The sequence below is a fragment of the Podarcis raffonei genome, chromosome 3 (assembly GCF_027172205.1).
Source record: "Podarcis raffonei isolate rPodRaf1 chromosome 3, rPodRaf1.pri, whole genome shotgun sequence".
NCBI classification, from domain to species: domain Eukaryota; kingdom Metazoa; phylum Chordata; class Lepidosauria; order Squamata; family Lacertidae; genus Podarcis; species Podarcis raffonei.
The window spans coordinates 3,753,113-3,774,116 of NC_070604.1; the positions used below are offsets into that span (position 1 = coordinate 3,753,113).

Below are 21,004 nucleotides of genomic sequence, written 5' to 3' on the forward strand. Positions count from 1 at the left end.
ATCCTTGCACCCTCTGCTAGGCCAAAGTGGCTTAGTTGTACCCAATAAAGTTCTGGCCATTTCTCTTTCTTTGTGGGATTCTTGCTGTCCACACTCTGAGCACAAATGGTCAAACTGCAATTTGCTACATTCCATAGTCAAAAGGAAATCAAAACATTTTCTTTTGTTTTCTCAGACTCAAAGGCTTTATTAGTTTGACTGCAGATCAAACAGAGAGGAAAATTCTAATGTTAAATTCATTTTTGTAATAACTATAAACAATTACAATTACATGTAAAAAAAATTATTAGAAACCATTTACATATAAAATGGTTTTGTCCTGTAGTAGTCTATGGATCAGTGATAATCAAAAATTAACAATAGTCTAATTTAGCAAAGCATATTGTTATATTAATACAAAGAGATGGTTGGTATAAGTAAGAAATTCAGGAGCCTTATATTATTTGTGTGGGACATTTGCAAGAAGCCTTACACTTTTCCATTATAGGATGATCACATCCCACTTGATCCTTTAAGCTCACGCAGTTGCTATAAAGATTTGTCTCCGTGCATGGATTGGCTAAAAATGAGAGAGAGAGAGAGAGAGAGAGAGAGAGAGAGAGAGAGAGAGAGAGAGAGAGTTACAAACTGGAGAAAATTTAAACAAAACAAAAATGCCTCTCTCGGAGAGCCTCCTGCTGGATCAGACTAAAGGTTCAGCATCCTGTTTTCCACCATAGCAAACTCTGGGGCCCAGCTGGTGTTGAATATTTGTTTTTAAGAGAAGGGTTATGGTTTTCATGTACAAGGATTAGTTGGATAATTTCACAAGCTTCTTTAAGGGCACTCAGAGTTTGCCAGTATCTTTTTGCCTCATAATAGTTTAACATTCTCAAACTTACTGCACAATCCCTTGTCACAATCATTTGGGCAGCGCCCACAGGGTTCTCCTGCTTCGTAGGGGGTGGCAATCTTGCCTTTGATGTTCCCTCTGGAATGATAAATGAAAACCAGCAGTTTATATCTTTTTCCCCCGTCTTGAGATATGGCCTTCTTAAATGGCACCAGTTGCTCAATCTTCCACACAACAAATATGTTAGGAGGGGAAGGGGTTGTGTGGGGTATAGAAGAGAACAGCTGGCTGGAGGGGTTGATGCCTAGTCCAAAAACAGATGTTGGCCACTGCATCAGGGCTGTGGGATCTTTTCCAGCCCAAGGGCCACACTGCATTCAGGAGAGCTTTCCAGGGGCCACATTTCAGTGTTGGTTAGGGCCAGTACCATTAACTTAAAGCCTACTTTCAACACACATTCACACACCCCTCTATCATTCATCTAGGCACCAAGTGAGTAACTTGCTCCCACAAAGGCTGGGGGCAGACTGAGGCCTTCTATTCAGGCGCTTCCTTCAGGCTCCAGAGCTGCTTCAGAGCCTTAAAGGGACAACCCTCTGGCCATTGGCACTCTTCCTTCATTCTTTAACCTCACCTCTGGTGTGCTCCTGGCACGCAGCGGCATCGTCTTGTTTGGCGATGCCTGGGGTGCCTGCACATGCATGCCAGGCAGATGCGGGGCGCCGAGGATGAACAGACCCTGCCACGCCAACCCGGCCCTCACCACTGGAGCCAAGCGGGGTGTGCCGTGCTGCTTCCCCCCAGTGCAGGGGGAGCCCAGCTGGCTGACACAACCCTTGGTGGCTGATTCTCCCTGATGCCCACAGAGAGAAGCGCTGGGCTGGGCCATGCTGGGGTTGCCCCTTGCCTGCATCCCTCTGTCCGAGCCTGCTCACCAAGCAAGGAGTGAGTGAGCCCTGGCTGGGCAGCCATTTAGTGAGGGGGCCAGGGACACAGCATTGAGGCCAGGCCAGGCTCCAGGGCCCAGAGGCCCCTGGCAGCAGGCAGGGCAGGATGGGGGTCCTTGGGGGGGGGCACCTAGTTGCACCCCCTCAAAATTGTGTGTCTGGGGCCATGCCGCCCTGGCCCCACCATGCTATGCCCCTGGTGGAAGGGGCCTGTGAGGGTCCAGGCTCTGGCCCTATAGGCCCTAGTGGCCTGGGGTGCTCCTCTGGGTGTTCTTGTCCATCTGCAGCAGCTGTCTCCCCATCTTCCATAGTTAGACTGCCCTGAACCCTGAGCCAGAGACAGCTCCACACTGGATGCCACTGCAGCCTCCAACTGTCTGTCCGGATCAGGGATGCATACAGGGGTGATAACAAACACTGTTTGGGGTGGGTCATGGCCAGGTTTGATCAGAAAAAACAGCAACACTCAAACAAAGCAATACAAAACAGAACAGAACATTTTGTGCCTTGGAAGTTATGGGGTGAAGAAACCAAACCATATTAGCTACTTTGGGCAAAAAGAATTCACAGATTTTATTTAACTGTTCCAGTAACCATCCAATGAAATTCACACGACCTGGGCCAGATCATTCCAGCTCCCAGCAGAGGGCTTTGCTACCCAAAGTTTAACTGGCAGGCACTGAAGATCAGGGCTTAATCTAAGCTAAGGTTGAAGCCCGAAACTTCTTTTCGTAATGAGAGGTCAAGTCTCAGGGCTGCGTATGAAGTGTTTTTTTGAGGATATGCCAATTCATTGCTGTTGCTGTTGTCGAATCATATTCAGCCTCTGCATAACTGCGATTAGAGAAAAGGGTTACAACAGCCCCTTCCTCAGTCTGCAACACGGCTGCAACGGCCCAAAGCTCTGGGAGCTCAGTCTGCCATCACCCTGCAGTTCACAGTGCCACCTGCTGGCAGCCAAGTGAACTGCCATGAGACGATACTTTTACCTGTTTATTGTGTAAGATATATTCAGCAATGAATATGAGACATAGGGTAGATTTAAACACAGGGGGAAAACGCTATAAATTAGTCAGAAATTAGATCATTTTAACAAAAGAAAAAATTCCTATGAGAAATGTAGTTTTAAACAATTACTGGTCTCTGGCGCCATCTGGTGTTGCATGTTTAAACACATTCAGTTCCTTGTTTCTTTACTAAGGTAGCTGAGCCCCTAGTGACATATGAGGAAGGCCGCAAGCAGGGAAGCACCAATATGAATAGGTAAACAAAACTAGTGGCAGGTTATGTGCTGCATCCAACTAAATAGATTTGTTTTGCTTAACAATTTTCCTATCCTCCTGTAGTAGAGGAAACCACCACATAGGAGCAAGATGCTGCAGGCTGCCTTGAAAAGAAAGGAAAGCAGTTACTGAAAGGAACTACACAGCAGTAGTACTTCGAGCATATAATATGTTTTGTTTGCGCTTTGGAGGTCAAGATTGAAATCTGCCAACTGTGTAGGATTGACCCCTGCAGTCGGTTGCCCTCATGGAGTTGTGTCATTCACATGCCACTTCCAGGCACAGGGGACCACATTATGCAGAACACATTAAACTGAACACATCCAGGCACATTATGCAGAAGAAAATCCCAGGTGGCTGCAGCCAAGAGAGAAGGCAGAGAAGGGAAACTCATTCCCATATGCACCAGAAAAGGATCCTTACTGTACCTTTATATGTACTGACAGAACATATAAATGGCATGAAGCAGACTCTGGCGGGCAATAGGTATAGAGCAGGGGTCGGCAAACGAAGGACCACGGGCCAGATCAGGCCCCATGGCCTTCAGGATCTGGCCCGCAGCCTGTTTGTGGATCAGCGTGGGGATTCTGTTCGTTTGGGCTGCACCTCCCCTGCACCATTCCATTCCCTCCCTCTCCCTCGCACACACCGCGGTGGCGCCTCCTCCCTCCCTCCTCCTGGCTTCTCCCCGCCCTGCCTAGAGGAGGAAGGGGGCTTGCTGAGCACCATTTTGAGAAGCCCCTCTCCGGAGCCAGCCCTTTCGCGCCGCTCATCTTCCCTCCGCTGCCGCCGCCCTGGTACTCCTGTGGGCCAGAGAGTGGAGCGGATGTTCTCTTCCTACCCACAAGAAAGCAGCAGCAGCAGGTGGTGGTGGCAGCCCCAGGGAAGGTAAGCGCAGTGGCTGGGGCTGAGGGGTGGGGAGGAGGACTAATTGCCCCCCTTCTTCCAGCTTCCCCGCTGTTCTGCTTCTCTGGCCCACCACAAGGTCTGAGGGACAGTGGACCGGCCCGCGACTAATTTTTTTTGCTGACCCCTGGTATAGAGCTTGGAGGAAACTGGAAACAGCAGGGTGGAGTCTGGTTGAATCTGGTTTTCCAGTCCCCTGTGAGGTTTTCTCAAAAAAGTACAATGTTATTGGTCAGTGCTACAGAATACTGGTTGGCTGCTAACCCTAAACTTAAATGCTTATGTCCCAAGATAAAAACAGCATTGCAAGAGGCAGCACGTTCTTCTGTTAATACATACGCAGGACTGTACTGGCAAACATAGTAGTACTGGTATTTTTGGTCTGGACAGAAGGCAATAGCACATCCGATTAGATGCGAATTATACCAAACCACCTGCAGATACACAAATGAACATGAATGTGATCACACTGTAAATCTGAGTGCACAACATGACAACCTTAAGGAGTATTGAAATGGACCCTCCACATCCTATCTCAGTGCTGCAATTCTATTGCACAGATCCCACCTTCCCCTAACATGTACAGTGCAATAGGTTTGCCTTTAAATGCAAACTGAATAGAATTCCCCTCCTACATATCTAGTAAATAATAAAGATGATTCATCACAAATCAGTCTAAGAGACATGCATTGATGCAAACCTCTCCTATAGAATCGGCAGTTTGTGCAATGTATTCAAACTTACTTCCCATAAAGAGCTGTTCAGGAGTCAAAACCTCTCTGTCTACCTTGCAAAGGCATTTGGGTCCATGTGATTTGTTTCAAATACTCTTGTGAACTGCTTTGAGAAATTTAAGATAGCAAAATAGTTTATTTTAAAAAAATAATTGGAAACCTCAAAAAGTATGAAGATGTTAGCCAGGTAGTGAACGTTTCTTTTACCATGGCGCAACATTCAGCAAGGCTAATGCATTTTGGATATTGTCATTGAATTTCAAGCTTAGGCTTAACTGATTTTGAAATTTCTTGACAGCATCCTCAGTTACATTTCTTGGGCTTTGAGAACTGACATATTTTGCTGTATTTGTTCTGCTATAGTAACTGATATCTCTGCTTGCTAGTCTGCCCCTTCCAAACACTTTTGAAAGAGCTAGTTAAATTTGTAAATAAATAGTTCAAACTTTTTAACCTCTGACCAGTGTCATAGTACCTGAGTGTAATGGCCAATCACGGCTCCTTCCGTCTTTGCTCCAGAAGCATACAGAAAGTCATCTCTTTCATTATACCAGCTCAGAATGGCTTCAGTCCAACTCTTGAGGGAAGTTGACATGAAGAGATTTTCACCACAGGATGTGCCATCTGCAAGTGGAAAAACAATTATTTACAAGAACTTGAAGGCTTGCCTACTTCTGCATGTGCTTCAGGAAAAGTAGCATTTATACTGTCTAGGACAGGGGTCTGCAAACTAAGGGCCACGGGCCAGATCAGGCCCAATTGCCTTCAGGATCCAGCCCACGGACTATCTGTGGATCGGCATGGGGATTCTATTTGTTCAGGCTGCGCCATTTCCCCCCTGCGCCATTCCATCCCCCCCCACTGCGGCGGTGCCTCCTCCCTCCCTCCTCCTGGCTTCTCCCCGCCCTGCCTAGAGGAGGAAGGGGGCTGGGCTGGGCTGGATGAGCGCCATTTTCAGCAGGCCCTCTCTGGAGCCAGCCCTTCTGTGCCCTCATCTTCCTGCCCCCGCTGCCCTGGTGTTCCTGCGGAGCGGACAAGCTCCCTCTGCCTACCCACGAGAAGCAGCAGCAGTGGCCCCTGGGTAGGTAAGCGCAGCGGCTGGGGTTGGGGGGTGGGGAGGGGGACTACTTGCCCCCCTCACCTCTAATTCCAGCTCCCCCCGGGTGCAGCTTCTCTGCCTGCCACAAAGTCTGAGGGACATTGGACTGGCCCGCGGCTAAATTTTTTTGCCAACCCTGGTCTAGGACTTAGTTTCTTTTCTATAAATCTGTAATGACCTTACCCCTAATTCTTTTTTAAACAAAACTTATTTGTTGGTTTTTCACAAAAAACTACAAAATTTAACATTCTTCCTTTGTTGAAACCTCTCCTTTATCTTTATACTGAGACCTGTTGCCTCTGACAGTAAACATAAAACATAGTGATAGAATCACAGAATCATAGAACTGTAGAGTTGGAAAGGACCCCAATGATCACTGTGTTCAGCCCCCTGCAATGCAGGAATCTCATCCAAAACATCCATGACAGGTGGCCACCCAACCTCTGCTTAAACACCTCCAGTGATGGAGAGCCCTCCATCTTCCGAGGTGGAGGTCCATTCCACTATCAAACTGCTCTTGTATGTGAATGAAAGGGCCAGGAAGTCTCTCCCCTGACATTACATGGTTTTGCAACCCCAAATCTTTCTGACACAGCACATATGGAAGGCCCTGAGGTGTTGCTCTTGGCGGGTGTTAGTTGCCCACAACTTCCATGCAGCAGTGTACTGAACATGCAAGCCTGGTAGACTTTCTTCTTGGTGTTGATCCTTAGCATCCCATTCTCCTATACCCTTTTGGAGAGGCGAGCCTTTGCCATAGCTGCCTTGTCAATATGGTTGCCCAGCTTAGTGTCACTGGAGAGATTACTGGTTATGGTGGAACCCAAGTTGGCAAAACCCTCTGCCATCTCAAGCATGTGGTCACCAGTGCTGTTTACGTGGAGTGCTGGTGGTCTTCTCAGCCTATCAGCTTTGCGGTGAAATACATCCACCTCTAGAGACGCGGGTGGCGCTGTGGGTAAAACCTCAGCACCTGGGACTTGCTGATCGCAAGGTCGGCGGTTCGAATCCCCGCGGCGGGGTGAGCTCCCGTCGTTCGGTCCCAGCTCCTGCCCACCTAGCAGTTCGAAAGCACTCTTAAGTGCAAGTAGATAAATAGGTACCGCTTTATAGCGGGAAGGTAAACGGCGTTTCCGTGTGCTGCGCTGGTGCCAGTTCGCCAGAGCAGCTTTGTCACGCTGGCCACGTGACCCGGAAGTGTCTCCGGACAGCGCTGGCTCCCGGCCTCTAGAGTGAGATGGGCGCACAACCCTAGAGTCTGTCAAGACTGGCCCGTACGGGCAGGGGTACCTTTACCTTTACCTTTACACCCACCTCTAAATGGCAGAGGTTTCTGCATACAGGGTACACAGAAGTATGCCTTGTCAATATGGTTGCCCAGCTTAGTGTCACTGGAGAGATTACTGGTTATGGTGGAACCCAAGTAGGCAAAACCCTCTGCCATCTCAAGCCCTCTGCCATCTCAAAACCCTCTGCCATTGTAAAAATTGAAAGGAAATAAATCTAAATAGGCACAAACCAAAATAGCCTGACAAGGACCGGGGATCACTGTCTTGCAGAACCCACAGAAGATTGGAAGCATGGGGCCATTGAATATTGAGGGTGTTGGCAGAGAGACTGAGAGGGAGAGAGAATAGGGGCTCGTCCACACTTCCCCTTGTCTTGCTGCCTCCCCTTGGGAAAACCTGCTGTTTACCACTGAATCAGAACAAACAATTGGTTTTTCTGCAGAGTGGTGGGTTTTCTCAGGGAAAGTGGCGGGACAAATGAAAAACTACTCAGACCTGTGTTTGGGAAGCGGAAAACCTCTTGGGGGCCTGCTTTGTGGCCACAGGACAGGCAGAAGTGGGGACGAGCTCAGAGAGGGAGAGACGAGGGAAGGAGCAGGAAAGGTACCTTCTTGAGCTCCTGACTCAAGGTTTCAGGAGACAGAAGAGGACAGAAGAGGAAAGGGAAGGGGGAAATGTTCACTTTCATACTCTTTGGAAAGTTTCTCCCTGCTATAGACCAACAAAAGGCTCAACTTCAGGGCTGACACCTGTCTCAAACTTTAGCACTGCAGCACTTTTACATGATGGGGGGGTCAGCTTTCAGGATGTTGGGAAGGAGAAAAGTGTTCTTTCCCCCTTTCCCCCCTTGGAGATTCCCCCCACCCCGGTTCTGTCAGACTCCCTTTCAAGTTATGCCAACACTGCAAGATTTCACTGTAGTTCCTCACTTGGGCATTCATATGTATAAATGTATAACTTACAGCACCCAGGTTGTTACCTGGATACCATTTGCTATAGATGGCAGAGATTACGGCTGCTGGAAGACCTACTGGAGTATATGCGAGACATTTCAAGGAGCACAGTCTTTGGCTTGGTTCAAAAGAGAAATATGGATATGTTTGCATGTACAGGGCAGCTTCTGTGGCTCCAGTTCTAAAAAGGCATTCCCAACCCCCAAACTTTGGGAGCAGATTCCAAGACCTGCATATATTGCCTCGTGTGGTATAAAGATATAAATGTGCCAGTCATGCGTCTCCTTTGATATTGGACTGAATTAAAATAAAAGTTCAAATTAATTTTTTTCAAAGAAAAATATTGCATTAAATATTTGTTATTCTCTTCTTCAGCAAATAGATTTAAAGTCTTCTAACAAAGTCCCACTTTAAGCAATCTGTTTGAACTCATATTTGCTGGAAGATGGGCTCTTTACTTACTTAGTGTTCTATCGGATGCCGCACTGTGTTCTAATGTGCATTGGTTTGCCCACCATTGCGCAATCTTTCGTATATCATCGCTCCACTCCTATGTACATATAAAAATACATTAGAGAGTTACAAGTTTATAGAACAGTAATGCCCAGAAATGCATCAATTACCAGTGGATTTTGTAACTATGGTGATGTTGATATTCTAGCTAAACACTGAAAGACAATTTCTCAGCACAAGCCTGGTTCAATAAATCATGGTCAATGGTGGAAATCAAGCCTTTTTAAAATTGTAGGTATTTGGAAGCACATTATGTTCCTAGGATTTCTTTCTATGCTTCGCTTACTTATCTAGTCGAATCAGGTGCATTTTCGTTACTGCATTTGGATCTTAGTCTATTTTTGCAAAGAAAGAAGGAAAGAAAGAAAGAAAAAAAAAAAGAAAAGATGATTTATTTAGCAATGTTTTTGACATTTTTTTTCCTGTAACCAAGCATTTAAGAGTGGAATTTGGGTAAACAGCAATTGCAAATAGGTCACTTCATAGGAAACTCATTGCCAGAAATGGCTAATGTTGCCAAATTCATTCATTTATTATGTTTGTGTATCTTGACTTTCCTCCAAGGAGCTCAAGGCAGCATATGTGGTTCTTCTTCCTATTTTAGCCACACAACACTGTAAGGTTAACTAGGCTGATAGCCAGGAGGCTGAGCCGTGGCTTCATGGTTTAGTGGTACTTCAGCCTGCATCTCCTTAGACCTAGTTTGCCACTCCAATCCTTACATCACACTGGATTTACTTGTGTAGTAGTTTATATACTCATCATCGGTTAATGGAGATAGTTGTAGCTCTGTTAATAATAATTACATTTTTACCCACTTTTTAAAAAAACAAAATTTCACAGTGACTTAACTAGATAAAATGCAACAGGTAAAAACAAAACCATGTTGCAATATCTTGTCCACTATATTTTGCTCTGGTTTCAAAATTTTCCTACCTTAACAAATGGTTCCCGCCCCCCAGCAATTAATTTTAAAAATGCCAGTATTGTTCCTGAATACATTTCTGTTGGGTTTTCAAAATGTGTCTTACCATCTTCACCATGTTGCTAGCAGGTGGTTGGACTTCTCTCCGTAGCTTATTGTGTGTGTCCACAATCTCCTTTTTCTGGTCTTCATTGATGGTGCTCAAACTAGCGAAATGGTCAGAGACCTGCAACCAAAGAGACAGTGGCCAAGGGTTCAGATGCAACCATCTCAGACTGATAAACCATGGCCTGTGTCTGTGTGTTCCCTCCTGCTCTGCCTCCTTTACCTTTCTCTCACTCCCCTTTGCAAGTTTTCTGGCTTTGCTAAACCATAGTTTCCCATACATCAGAACTAGGAAACTGTGAATTAAGCATCAACCAAATGCTGGTTTGCAAACCATAGCCTAACCACACTTACAACTTAAGCCACACTTTTCTAGTTGAGGCATAATGGGAAACAATGGTTTAGTAAACTCCAGAAATCTTACACCAAGGCTTGCAAGAGAAGGGAGGAGGAAGTACTCAAGGCATACTTGGGGGGGTGTGTGTTCATATTTATGGAGTAACTTTTAAAATGTGAATCATGTACACTATATACATAAAGTAAAACAGAAAGAAAAGAAATTGAGACGGCGTCCTTATTGACAAGCTAACACAGGGATGCAGATAAGAGTTCCCAGCAAATAAATCTTTTTTAGTTGATAGGTCACATGAAAATAAACTCAGCCCAGAATGGTTTACATTTGGAAACACATATTTGAACCAATGACCCAAATTTATTTAAATATAAACTTATAAATTAACAGTTTAAAATAGCATTTAATTTTAACAGTAGAGAAGAACAAGAATAATGTTACAAGAGAATTATCAAGGAAAACTCCATTATAGAGAAAAAGAGAAGAAAAACATGCAGACTATAACCACAGATGAAGTATGGGAGTTTTTATTTAAGAAAGAAACTTTGTGGAGAAGTAAAATATTGGGTAAATGGGAGGGGGTGCATTGTTGCTTCTTCAAAGAAAAGAAAAATGACTATTATCACCTGAGGCGTTGCTGTCCTGAGGCAGAAAGTGGTTGGTGTATGGTAATTGCGGTTATCAACGAAGTCATCCAAACTGGAGTACAGTATGTTAAGTATAATTGTTTAATTGCACATTGAAGTGGAGGATGTTTGTATGTATGTCGCAAAGGGTTTAACACTGGAAAATTCTACTAAGCTGGAAGGAAGCTCTCTCTGAGCTCTAGCTGAGTTGTTCTCTGCTAGCGTTCATGTGAGTGTTTAACTCTCCTTAATCATGTGATTAAGGTATTCCATTGCGAAGTCACCATTTTGAAAGGGAGCTGGCTTGGCCATTTGCTCCCAGGCACAGTCAGGGAAGGATGTGATGATGACGCGTCTCAAGAAGCTGCAGGTTAGTGCAGGCCATGGGAAAAACAGAGCCTTGATTTCAGCTCTGATCGTAATTAAGTTATATATTTAACAAGAAGAACCTATGCTTGAATATGCATATATTTTATAAAACTTTCTGGATGAAAAACATGGATGTTTTCGTACCTGTTTTTGAAGAAGTTCTGGTTAGTAAAACTTTGAATAATACTTATGAGTCTGGACAATTTTTGTTCCAAAAGGACTCCGTTTATATGCATCCAATTGCATATAAAGGAAAAGGATCTAGGAGTCTTGGTTGACCACAAACTTGACATGAGCCAACAGTGTGACGCGGCAGCTAAGAAAGCCAATACAATTCTGGGCTGCATCAATAGGAGTATAGCATCTAGATCAAGGGAAGTAATAGTGCCACTGTATTCTGTTCTGGTCAGACCTCACCTGGAGTACTGTGTCCAGTTCTGGGCACCACAGTTCAGGAAGGACACTGACAAACTGGAACGTGTCCAGAGGAGGGCAACCAAAATGGTCAAAGGCCTGGAAACAATGCCTTATGAGGAACGGCTAAGGGAGCTGGGCATGTTTAGCCTGGAGAAGAGGAGGTTAAGGGGTGATATGATAGCCATGTTCAAATATATAAAAGGATGTCACATAGAGGAGGGAGAAAGGTTGTTTTCTGCTGCTCCAGAGAAGCGGACACGGAGCAATGGATCCAAACTGCAGGAAAGAAGATTCCACCTAAACATTAGGAAGAACTTCCTGACAGTAAGAGCTGTTCAACAGTGGAATTTGCTGCCAAGGAGTGTGGTGGAGTCTCCTTCTTTGGAGGTCTTTAAGCAGAGGCTTGACACCCATATGTCAGGAGTGCTCTGATGGTGTTTCCTGCTTGGCAGGGGGTTGGACTCGATGGCCCTTGTGGTCTCTTCCAACTCTATGATTCTATGATTCTATGAATTGCTTCATGCTGCACAATATTAATATCTGCAATACAATAATATTGCAACTTATGCATGTTTAACTTGTGTGCATACAGATTTCAACTTGTGGCAATAGATAGATAGATAGATGATAGATGATAGATAGATAGATGGTAGATAGATAGATGATAGATGATAGATGATAGATAGATAGATAGATAGATAGATAGAGAGATAGAGGTGGAAAGGGGGCAGGGTTCCAGGAAAAAATGACTTTGGCAATCCCACCCACCTTTGAACCCAATGTGCTTTGACTCTACATGATTTTGGCTTTAGGCGTGATCCCTGGAATGTAACCCCTGCTTAAGTTGTGGGCTTACCGTAATTATTAACCCATTCATGCACCTACTGAACTTTGTAAAGTAGTGTGTATCTAAAAAGCACTAGACACAAGTCTTGTATATATCCTTTGAATGGATATTATATGCTAAAAGGAAAGACAGTAGAAAACCAGCTAAAATAGAATTGATCAGAAAATTATGGGAACCGTTAGGAATAATAAAATTGACAACAACGATGGGGAGAAAATCAAGGTGTATAAATATATGCAAAGCAATTGAGACCCTGTGATTAAAATTTATCAGTTAAATTCATCAAATAAAGGTTAAGGATCTCAAGGACAGGAATCAATTTCATGCTTTTATTTGGTTTTTGTAAGACAATAGCAGTGTTATAATAAATCTAAAGTGTTCATTGTAGGTTTAATTTGTAAAGTAGCTTATTTATCGTGTATTACTGTAATAATATTATTCCCTGTGAACTCTCTTGTAATCCTTTTGCCTCCTTTTTGAACATTTTGTGTATTTCTTTGGAGAATAATAGAAAGTCATTTATAAGTTAACACTAAAACAGCTGCAGGGAACAACAAAAATACAGCAGAAATAATTTTTAAAAAACTACAAAAACTGGAGAGTTAAAAACAGAAAATTACAAACCTATAATCTGGATGTAATAAATGAGAATAATTAATTTCAAATTCCTTTGGCCATTTGTTAGTGCTCTGTCCTCTGGATGTGACTCACCAGAGAGGTATGAGCTGTGAAGTCAGTTCTCTGAAAGTCTTCTCTGAAAAAGCTCAACTAGCTTCTTGTCTGCTGGCATAGCAAAGGCAGATGGGTTCTATCTGCAGTCACCAGCAGGAAAGCACCTTGAGTCTGGCTGGGGCAGGATTTTGCTCTTTAGGTAGCAAAAAATATGGAGTGAGGAAGAGGGAGCAAGTTGGGCACCTGTCTGGCAGCTTTGGGCTATTTTGCACAGACATGCTCATGTCAAGCTTGGCCAGCACAGACCTCAATGAACCTTGAAGGGTGGGTGTGTACGTGCTTTCCCACTCTCTGGCAAGATCTCCTTGGATTTGATTAGTATAGGTGGACTTAGCAAAAGCATCAGGAACCAGTTTGCCTTTTATGAACACCCCACATTCTACAAATAAACCAAGGTCCTACCTGTGCAGGAGATTGATGCAGCGCTGCAGCCAGGCATGCACACAAAATGAGCAGGATCATGGCTGAAAAGCAAAGAAACCAGGACACATTTGTCATCTTAACTGCAATATATCTATGCCACTAAAACATCACCTTACCTGTGTAATTTGAAACTACGTGAGGGGGCTCCTTAGGGCTGAGCAAGCTAGCTCTGTGCCCCTGCTTGCCATTTTCCTAAGCCTCTGTAAGTTGGTTGACCTTCTGAAACAGGGAGCCTGCTTTACTCATTGAGTAAATTTCAAAGATCTGGCAGGTCCCTCTTCTCCCCACTCTGTGTGTGTGTGTGTGTGGTGGGCGGCAGCAGCTGGCCAGCAGGCAAAGGTGCGGAACCCCCTTGGCTGAAATCACAGGACACCCTGGGATGGAATCAGAACCTGGGGCAGCTTCTGTAATTCTGTAAGTCCCGGTAAAAACAGGAAAGTTGCGCAGTATGGGTCAGTGGAGACTGTGATATCTTTAGGATATGTGGGCTTTTTTAACACATATATACAATCCAAGCATAGGATGAAGGGACTCACAGCATTTACACTGTAACAGATCTTGCCTCCTCGTTAGTTTCTGGGTGGGTGAGTATCCAAAACCATAATTTTGGATTCAGCCGAGAACAAGAGGAGCCTTTCTAAGTCCTTTCACCTCCTGGCTTACACTTAGACTATCCTCTGCTTCTTAGGATGACATAACACCCAGCCAGGAGAAAAGCCCGATCCCCAATCCTCCTCAGTTGTCTGTCTGGCAACACTTCCTTTCTGCGCTAACAAGTAAATGGATGTCTACCAGCCCCTTTATCGTATCAAAAGAGACAGGTTCAAGCAGCTCAGCAGATTCCCTCTACTAGATTCAAAAAAATCACAGGCTTGGCTGCGATCCAAGGATATAATCTAAACCACCACAACCCCAATCCTATAACAATATACATAATAAATCCTTAATGTAGAAGCCAGCTATTTGAGACAGACAGACAGACAAGACAGACAGACAGACACACACACACAGAGAGATCGAGAGAGATCGAGAGAGAGATCAGGAAGCAGCACATCACAGTAATTCAAATCTTTTGATGTTTTATCGCGCTCTCCCTCCCTCCACCCCCCACCTGCAGGTAAGAGAAAAAGGCTGCCACAGAGCAGTGATCCATGACTGCCCTCTCCCACTCCGGCCTCTCCTAATAGTACACCAGAACTTTGTTTCCTTCTGAGCTGGGCACTGTAACTAAGTACTATAGGTAAGCAGGAATCTGAGTATTGTTCTGAGTTTGCTGTGTCATCATGAGCCCTCTGCAATGATCAGAGAACCTATACTTCTGAATGGTTAATGCTAGTTATTTGTTCCGCTGGCGACATTTTTCATTAACCGAACCTGCTCTCCTTTGCAGCTGCTGATGGAGAGCTCTTTGAAAAAGAAGGGTTATAATAGGAATGAGTGACAGTGGCATTTAGTTCTTTTTTATTTTTAAAATGTATCATCTACTGTTGAGACTCTGAACACTTTAGAAATATTTTGAGATACAAAATGTCAATAACAAGAAGTTGAGAACAGGATCATTCACCAAGACTTGTGTTATTTTTGGGACTCCAAGTTAACAAGTTGTTGTGGTATTTATGAAGAAAAAGTCCTTGCTAGCACATTAAAACAGTAGATTGAGAGGTTTTTCTCCAGTGCCAATGCACAGTGTCACTTTTTATCACTGAAAAATATTTCTGATCTATCCAGAAGCTTGTAAGTAGTAGATACATTTTCTAAAAGGAGAAAAAAGGTTAAATAATCATATCAGTCCATCCTCATGGATAAAGAGAGAACTTAAACACAATTCTGGTTTTAGATGACTCACTAAGCCAAACCTTGGCTTAGCAGCTGTCCTGTATCAAATTAAAAAGCCCCCCAAATGGGTGCAAGCATCTCTTTGGGAACCAGCACATCCATGTGGCATGCTCTCCTCAGGGAGGCACACCGGGTGCCTTTGTTACATACGCACCAGGCAAAAACATTCATATTTGCTCAGGCCTTTGGCTAATTAAACCTATGACTATTTAAACTGTGTGTATACAGGTAGGAGGTATGCGGGTGGCGCTGTGGGTTAAACCACAGAGCCTAGGACTTGCCGATCAGAAGGTCGGCGGTTCGAATCCCTGCGACGGGGTGAGCTCCCGTTGCTCAGTCCCTGCTCCTGCCAACCTAGCAGTTCGAAAGCATGTCAAAGTGCAAGTAGATAAATAGGTACCGCTCTGGCGGGAAGGTAAACGGCGTTTCCGTGCGCTGTTCTGGTTCACCAGAAGCGGCTTAGTCATGCTGGCCACATGACCCGGAAGCTGTACGCCGGCTCCCTCGGCCAATAAAGCGAGATGAGCGCCGCAACCCCAGAGTCGGCCACGACTGGACCTAATGGTCGGGGGTCCCTTTACCTTTATACAGGTAGGTACTGTTTTTGTTACTATGGTATGCATTTTTGTGTTATATTATAAACTGCCCTGTGTCGTCAGATGAAAGGTGGTATAGGAATTATTATTATTATTATTATTATTATTATTATTATTATTAATAATAATAATAATAATATAGCCCTACCCTGGCTTACTATGATGTGTGAATCAGGCCATTGTCCACTTTAAATCTTTGCTCTTGTCAGCATTGCTACAGAGCCACCAAATCCAGTGGTGACAATACTATAGAACAGCATGGAACTTTAGTGAAAATTAGTCTAGAAGGCAAAATTAGTCTAGGGGGCAAGCTCTTCTAAGGCATCTTTAAGGCCAGTAGAGCACAAGCTATACCTGTGCAACCACATATATTTGGCTTCTAATTTTTTTTTATAAAGTGAGAGGCACCACAGTGTGACAGACTTGCCTTCTAGACAAACGCAGGATGCTGCTGCTGCAATCTCAGTGCAAGCCACAGAGTCCATTGTCTCACCCATACACAACTCTTACATCAGAATATTGCTGTGCAAAATGATTCAGAATCCCTACTTCTTTCATTTGCAAAATAAGTCCCGTCCCTTAGTCCAGTGGTTTTACCCTCAATATCCATAGCATTGTGATTGCTGGGGAGGGTCTTACATGCCTGCTGCACAACCTGTGCCTGCTGCAGATGATTTGAGGAAGTATAGTAGAGCTTATCAAGGCTATTGTGCCTCTCTATTGCGATTTATGAGTTGGAGAGCATGCCTTAGAGTACACCCAACACTCCCCTGTACAGTGGGACCTTGGGTTACATACGCTTCAGGTTACAGACGCTTCAGGTTACAGACTCCGCTAACCCAGTACCTTGGGTTAAGAACTTTGCTTCAGGATGAGAACAGAAATTGTGTGGCGGTGGTGCGGCAGCAGCAGTGGGAGGCCCCATTAGCTAAAGTGGTGCTTCAGGTTAAGAACGGACCTTCGGAATGAATTAAGTACGTAACCAAAGGTACCACTGTACATTGGAGGGGGTGATCTCTACTAACAGGCAAGCTTTCTTTCAGAGACACATGTTTGCTATTAATAATCATCTCATGGAATTCCTAGCAAGCTTCCCCAGAGTTATCTAGTTTGAAAACTGATGATGATGATGATTTATTAAATTTGTATACGACCCTTCAAAGATTACAGGGCAGTTCACATCACAGGGTGGGTCACATGGTCATTCTTATTTCCAGTTCTGTGTTGGTGAAATTGTGAATGTGCCCAAGAAAGTGGAGATGGTTTTAAGACTTTCAGAAAATGCACCTTGCATGAAGTGTGCTCAGCTCAGTGGCCCTACAACTCAACCTGCGGTGTTAAGATATATGGGCATAGTGATTACCAACATATCTTTCCATTCAAATGGCTAGACTCTGGCAACTTCCCATAAAGTATGCTGTGTGTTTCCAAAAACATTTAGTCTTCTTCCTCTATAATGGCGAATTGGTTACAGAAAGACAGAAAGTCCGTGTTTCCATATTTGGCACTTTGGAATGACAACAACAATTTTATTACAAATAAGAAGCATAAGTTTTCAGAATCTCCTTCTCTCTGTTTCATGTTTATAACTTGCCAGTGTCAGGTAGGATTTGACATTAGCAATGAGAGTTGGCAAAACAGAAATGCTGACTTGTTTTACTTTTACACACACCCAGTGTTCAGTTAGGAGTGTTCAGTTAAGGCCAAAGAGACGTCATGTTCAATTTCCCACTCAGCCACCAAACCTTCTGGGTGACTGGGCCAGTCATGATCATGCAGCCTAACAATGCGTGGCAAGGTCCTGACACCCCCCACCCCCCATAGTTGAATAAAGACCCTTGGCACCAGTATTAAGGCTAATGGGCTAAAAAAGGCCACAACTTTATTGAGTACAGATTGTGAGCGGTATTGGCTTAGGCATTGGACCTAACTGACTATATCTGACTCCTGACCGTCTGCAGGGAGTCCGGGAAGGGTTAATCACCAGCCAGGAACCCCCAATCGCAAGGGGCTGACCACACACACATCCCGCACACATGGAGGGGTTGTGAGAGCCTGTAACCCCACCTCCTCCTTAAGGTGGAAGTGGCTTACCTGATCAGTGTGTTGCGAAGAGAAATTGAGTGGAGAAGACCATATCTACCAGCATAGTGGCATAGTGTGGATTGCCAGTGCCCAGGGCAGGGCAAGTGCTGCACCCCATCTGGGCAGCTGAGGTGGGGGGGCATGCCGGGGGGCACATGCAGAGCCCTCGCAGAGGGTGAACAGAGCCCGCCTCCAACAGGCTCCTTGCCCACTGCCTCCATCCACCTGCCCACTAGACCAACCTGCCTGCCACTGCACCTCAGTTGCCAGCGCTTCGTGCCTGTTATGGGGGAGCATGATTGCGCCTCCTCAAAAATGTGCACCCAGGGCCAACCCCCCCCTTCCCCGCCCCCCACTATGGCTCTGCACTACCTAGAGCTTCTAGGAAAAACAGAAGTTTAAAAACATAATACAGTGGTGCCTCGCAAGACGAAATTAATTCGTTCCGTGAGTTGTGTCATCTAGCGATTTTTTCGTCTTGCGGAGCGCAGATTCGCTGGGTATTAACAGCTTTAAGAAAAAGAAAGCAAACTTGCAAGACGTTTCCGTCTTGCGAAGCAAGCCCATAGGGAAAATCGTCTTGCGAAGCAACGCAAAAAACTAAAAACCCTTTTGTCTTGCGCGTTTTTCGTCTTGCGAGGCATTCGTCTTGCGAGGTACCACTGTAATAATTATAGAACGCTGTCTGAGTTAAGTGATATGCACCACAGCAATGTAACTTTGGTGATATCCCCAATATAACTTACCTTTATTTTTCTAGGCAGTTCAGAAGAATTTGTTGTACCTTTAGGCAGTTTCCTTCCTTTGAAAATGAGTGGATTTTCTTGCTTCAGTGAATATATATATATATATATATATATATATATATATATATATATATATATATTTCTCCACACCCCCCTACCTCTGTTGCTTCCTGGTTTGCAATGTGAGTCACAGAAACGGCTGTGTGAAGTAGGATGTGAGAATTGTGTCACTGTCTTCTTGCAATATTTGTTTTTGTAATAGCTTTTATTTCCTGATATTTTCCTGGCTGTGAAAATGTTACTGCTGTTATAACCCTACAGTTGTGCTAGATGAGGAACAACTTGGTTTTCCTCTGCAAAAGACAAAAAGGAAAATAGATCAGGAGCTTTCCATAATGAGTAGCTGAACTGGACTATAAGTCACCCTCAAACCAAACACATTTTGACTAGAGGCTGGGTTACCAACAACATCAAACTAATCCATTTTTTAAAAACTTAACATTGATTATTAATTTTCAGCTAAATCAGAGTGTACTTTTTCTGTTGAAAATATAAGGAATTCTTCACATAATGGATACTGCAAAGTTTGAGGAATAGGATACTGATGGTTGAGTTCGTTTTCCAAGGAAAATAAGAAATAGTTCTCTGTTTGGATTATGTCCATTTTACTGCCATCAAACCTGGTTTGATGGGAACGTCATTTATGAAAGCATACATTACTGTTATCTTTCAAACATAATGGACTGAGTAAAAATTGTAGAATTATTTTGTTCTGTCTGTTATGGTATAATTACCAGCCCAAACGTGACTTGGTACAGTAAGGACTGTGCAAACAAAGGGGGATTGTACTGTATAAATAAGGCTTATTGTCAGGGACTGGGCAGAGGAGGAATGGTGGAGACTGCCTCCCCAGCCTGGCCCTTCCAGAGAAGAGGAAGACAGTTCTGAATTACAACAGGGATTTGAGGGAGGTCACAGCTCAGAGGCAGATGAGAGGGAAAGCTGGGAAATAATGGAAGAGGAGGAGGAAGAAGCACAAGAGGCAGGGGCAGCTGATGGCACAATGACTTTAGAAAGCATTCCAGACCCCATTCACAGAACCCAGTGAGCCTTGAAAGTAGGAGAGAAGAGAGCTCAGAGGCAGAGGACACATCTCAGCTCCCATAGGGATGACGCATAATGTGAGAGATTGAGGGGGTGGAGACTCAGGGCAACGCCACTATTCCAAGAGGCGGCATTTCCAAGCCTCTCTCTGTGAATATTGAATGAAAAGCAGTTGGTAAGAACTTTCCCTTGTCTTTTCCTGGCGACCTGCTGTGGGGATTGGATCCACTGCCGCCTGACACTTATATGTGGCTCCCTGCAGCTTACCATGGCTGACAGTTTTTGAAAAGCAATTTTGTATGACTCAATTACTCATTTCCCCCCTCTTTCATTCCCTCCTATCATCTTCTGCAGTTGTTTACAGTCTGGAAGCACATGGAACCTTCTTATTTCAGATTCATGTAACCAAATCCATCAGCTCTGGCGTCTCACTTTTTCTGGATCCTTGTAACACTTCATACAACATAGTAACAGTTTTATGAATTGTTTATGCCTATTTAGGGAACATGGGACGCGGGTGGCGCTGTGGGTAAAAGCCTCAGCGCCTAGGGCTTGCCGATCGAAAGGACGGCAGTTCGAATCCCTGCGGCGGGGTGCGCTCCCGTTGTTTGGTCCCAGCGCCTGCCAACCTAGCAGTTCGAAAGCACCCCCGGGCGCAAGTAGATAAATAGGGACCGCTTACTAGCGGGAAGGTAAACGGCGTTTCCGTGTGCGGCTCTGGCTCGCCAGAGCAGCGATGTCACGCTGGCCACGTGACCCGGAAGTGTCTCCGGACAGCGCTGAGTGAGATGGGCGCACAACCCTAGAGTCTGTCAAGACTGGCCCGTACGGGCAGGGGTACCTTTACCTTTACCTTTATTTAGGGAACAAGCCTTCAGGGATAGCAGTTGAGGGACTGTTGGAAGAGAGCCACAGGCTGCCGTCTCCCTAGTGCAATGGCTGAAAATGCCCAAACCACTGGAGATTCTCCATAGGCAGTGGGACTGAAAACAAATGTGCTAGATGAGGGCCTGGAACTGGTGGATCCAAAGTCTCATTATTCCCAGGATACACCCTAATGTACATCACTCCTAGAGCTGGCATAGCTAACTTTTTTTACATTAAGTGACAGTGGGTGGATTATTATTATTATTATTATTTTTAAAAATGCTTACCCGGGAAAGCACAATTATCGATACAATCCTATTTACGTTTCATTAGAAGTAAGTTTCAGTATTTTCAATGGAGCCTAATACCTGGTAAGTGAGTTTAGGATTGTCACCTATAAGGGTTAGGACAGGCACAA

At 44.6% G+C, this 21,004-nt stretch overlaps 1 protein-coding gene across 3 annotated transcripts; it reads right to left on the reverse strand.

The window, feature by feature from the left end:
• Window positions 1-175: 175 nt before the first annotated feature.
• LOC128409876 (cysteine-rich venom protein helothermine-like) lies at window positions 176-18,712 on the reverse strand. Of its 3 annotated transcripts, XM_053380378.1 has the most exons (8): window positions 18,616-18,712; window positions 13,332-13,393; window positions 9,588-9,707; window positions 8,506-8,593; window positions 5,178-5,326; window positions 4,308-4,402; window positions 882-970; window positions 176-559 (listed from the first exon to the last, which is right to left on the reverse strand). In XM_053380378.1, exons 2-8 carry the CDS (start codon window positions 13,389-13,391, stop codon window positions 435-437), a joined length of 726 nt encoding a protein of 241 aa, XP_053236353.1. In that variant the 5' UTR covers window positions 13,392-13,393; window positions 18,616-18,712; the 3' UTR covers window positions 176-434. The 3 variants fall into 3 exon arrangements, with proteins under 3 accessions (XP_053236353.1, XP_053236354.1, XP_053236355.1); XM_053380379.1 differs by lacking the exons at window positions 13,332-13,393; window positions 18,616-18,712 and adding an exon at window positions 12,909-13,067 and having other exon boundaries at window positions 177-559; XM_053380380.1 differs by lacking the exons at window positions 13,332-13,393; window positions 18,616-18,712 and adding an exon at window positions 12,822-12,879 and having other exon boundaries at window positions 177-559.
• Window positions 18,713-21,004: the final 2,292 nt, after the last annotated feature.

Excerpts from the sequence above, each read along its gene's own strand:
- LOC128409876 (XM_053380378.1), bottom strand. The coding sequence starts at position 13,391 with ATGATCCTGCTCATTTTGTGTGCATGCCTGGCTGCAGCGCTGCATCAA. Across the intron at positions 8,594-9,587 it reads CTAGCAACATGGTGAAGATG|GAGTGGAGCGATGATATACG; the intron begins GTAAGACACATT and ends ATATGTACATAG. Across the intron at positions 971-4,307 it reads GTTTGCCAGTACAGTCCTGC|AGGGAACATCAAAGGCAAGA; the intron begins GTATGTATTAAC and ends TTATCATTCCAG.